Raw genomic sequence first — 2371 nt, 5'->3', positions numbered from 1 at the left:
CATTGAAGTTGTGTACAAAAAGTTATGGCTATTTTAGTTTATGAGTTTTCTATATATGTATCTATGTTTCTAATAAGTCAAAACTTGTGTTATTTATTATTTATCTAGTTTTTCTATTAAAATCATTTACTTTGGTCAATTCTGTTATTTTAGTTTATCTCCAAACTTTAAGGGTTGTTCTAAGTATATAATGATTATTCAAATCATATATTAAAGATCTTTTGTTAAAAATTGGAATTTTTTTTTTTGCTTAACCTTTCATCACTCTATTCAATTATATATCTTTTGGTGAGTGGTGAATTTTTTATTTTTTAACTTTGCATCTCTAAAGTGGAAAGTAAATTTATATTTTTAAAGTGATGGGTTATTTGTATATGTATCTATTTGATTTTGCACCTTAAAGTGTTTAGCATAAATTGTTATTTTTGTAGATGAATTATTTATCCTTTATATTTTACTATCCTTGTATCAACAAGCCTATGTGGCCAAACACACCTAGTTCTTTTAAAAATATACCCAGATACACGAGCTGCTAGTTAATGCCATTCATTGGGCCATTATTATTATTATTATTATTATTTTAGTTGATAAAAAGCCTATTTTTTAAGGAAAAAAAAAACAAGTGACATATCAATAGTCACGACAGATAATACATCAATTACTATCTAAAATCTAACCACTATATAAGTGACTATAAAATCAGATTGTGTAATATTTTACCATAAAACCTATTTTTAACCTAATTTTATCTAAAAACACTTGAAAAACACTTTCATAACCTCAATAAATAGTATTATTGTTCTTGTTGTATGTGCCAATGAAGACACAGAACTAAATAGCAGAATTTTTATTTCTTAAACCATTATATATATTTTACTTCTTTTCTTTTCAATTTAGTCATTTTGTCTCAAATCTTAATTTGTAATTGGATCATTGATTTCAAAATTTTCCTTTTCCTTTTCCTTTTCCTTTTGTTTTCGAAACTAAAAATCTCTTTCCATACATAAATATTATTTTCAAGCAATAAAATACACTTTTGTACCATTTTGTTCTTAGTTTTTTAAAAAAATTTGTTTGTTTTTAATTTTATCATTTATTCCTATTTAGTTATATATTTTTTTTTAATTTGATCCTTATTTTTTTTATTTCTAATTTTTTTTGCTCTTCTGTAAAATTTTTGTTGGTTTTAATTTCATAATTTAATCTAAATTTAAAGTATATTATTTTTTTAATTATGTCCTCATTCTTTTTTTTTTTAAATTTTTTTTTCAATTTCATCTTTAAACAAAAAAATAATTAATTTCACTCTAATTTATTTTTAATTTTGATTTTTATCTCCATTTTTTTAATATATATAAGTTGGAAATTAGTTGCAGCAATCCCAATAATCTAAACACAAAATAAAATTTTATTTTATTTTTTAAAATTTGAACATTTGCCATTCTTTAATTTCAGGATAAAGAACATGGTCCAAGATTTGTGGATGGTTATGGGCCACGGCAACTTTTGGAAAACTGCAAATGAAGAAGTCCAGAATAATCCAACAGGCCCACATTATCCAGTCACTTATTTCCCTTAAAGCCCATTTATTAGGGCTAAAACAGATATTTCGATCTCCTAAAACCCTAGCCCCCATCATATCTATATATGCATATGCTCGTTTATTTCTGCAAACCCTAGCCCCCTCTCTTTCCCTAACTTTACAAGTATCAACAGAGCAGCGAAAATGCCGCCAAAGTTTGACCCATCTCAGGTTGTCGACGTTTTCGTGAGGGTGACCGGCGGTGAAGTTGGTGCGGCCAGTTCACTTGCTCCCAAAATCGGACCACTTGGTCTTTCTCCCAAGAAAATCGGTGAAGACATCGCCAAGGAGACAGCCAAGGACTGGAAGGGCCTCCGTGTCACCGTCAAGCTCACTGTCCAGAACCGTCAAGCCAAGGTCACCGTCGTGCCCTCAGCAGCGGCTTTGGTTATCAAGGCGTTGAAGGAGCCGGAGAGAGACAGAAAGAAGACGAAGAACATAAAGCATAATGGGAACATCGCTCTTGATGATGTGATTGAGATTGCAAAGGTTATGAGTTCGAGATCAATGGCTAAGGATCTGAGTGGGACCGTGAAAGAGATTTTGGGGACTTGTGTTTCAGTTGGGTGCACGGTCGATGGGAAAGATCCAAAGGATTTGCAGCAGGAGATTACTGATGGTGATGTTGTGATTTCTGAATGATTGAGAAATTGATTTTTTTTTGTTTCGGAAAGATCCCATCTTATGTTTTTTGTCTAATTTTGTGGTATCTGGATGATTAAGGATGTCTTTTTAAGGTGACTTACAATTCTAGTTGAGGGTATTTTATTTATCTATGTTTTTTGTTCA

General features: G+C 30.3%; 1 protein-coding gene across 1 annotated transcript; it reads left to right on the top strand.

Moving 5' to 3' along the window:
• Positions 1-1655: 1655 nt before the first annotated feature.
• Positions 1656-2371, top strand: LOC133688073 (large ribosomal subunit protein uL11-like). The gene has a single exon (XM_062107459.1). It carries the CDS (start codon positions 1727-1729, stop codon positions 2222-2224), a length of 498 nt encoding a protein of 165 aa, XP_061963443.1. The 5' UTR covers positions 1656-1726; the 3' UTR covers positions 2225-2371.

Source organism: Populus nigra, chromosome 3, assembly GCF_951802175.1.
Source record: "Populus nigra chromosome 3, ddPopNigr1.1, whole genome shotgun sequence".
NCBI classification, from domain to species: Eukaryota; Viridiplantae; Streptophyta; class Magnoliopsida; order Malpighiales; family Salicaceae; genus Populus; species Populus nigra.
This window is presented reverse-complemented; position numbering and strand designations above follow the sequence as displayed.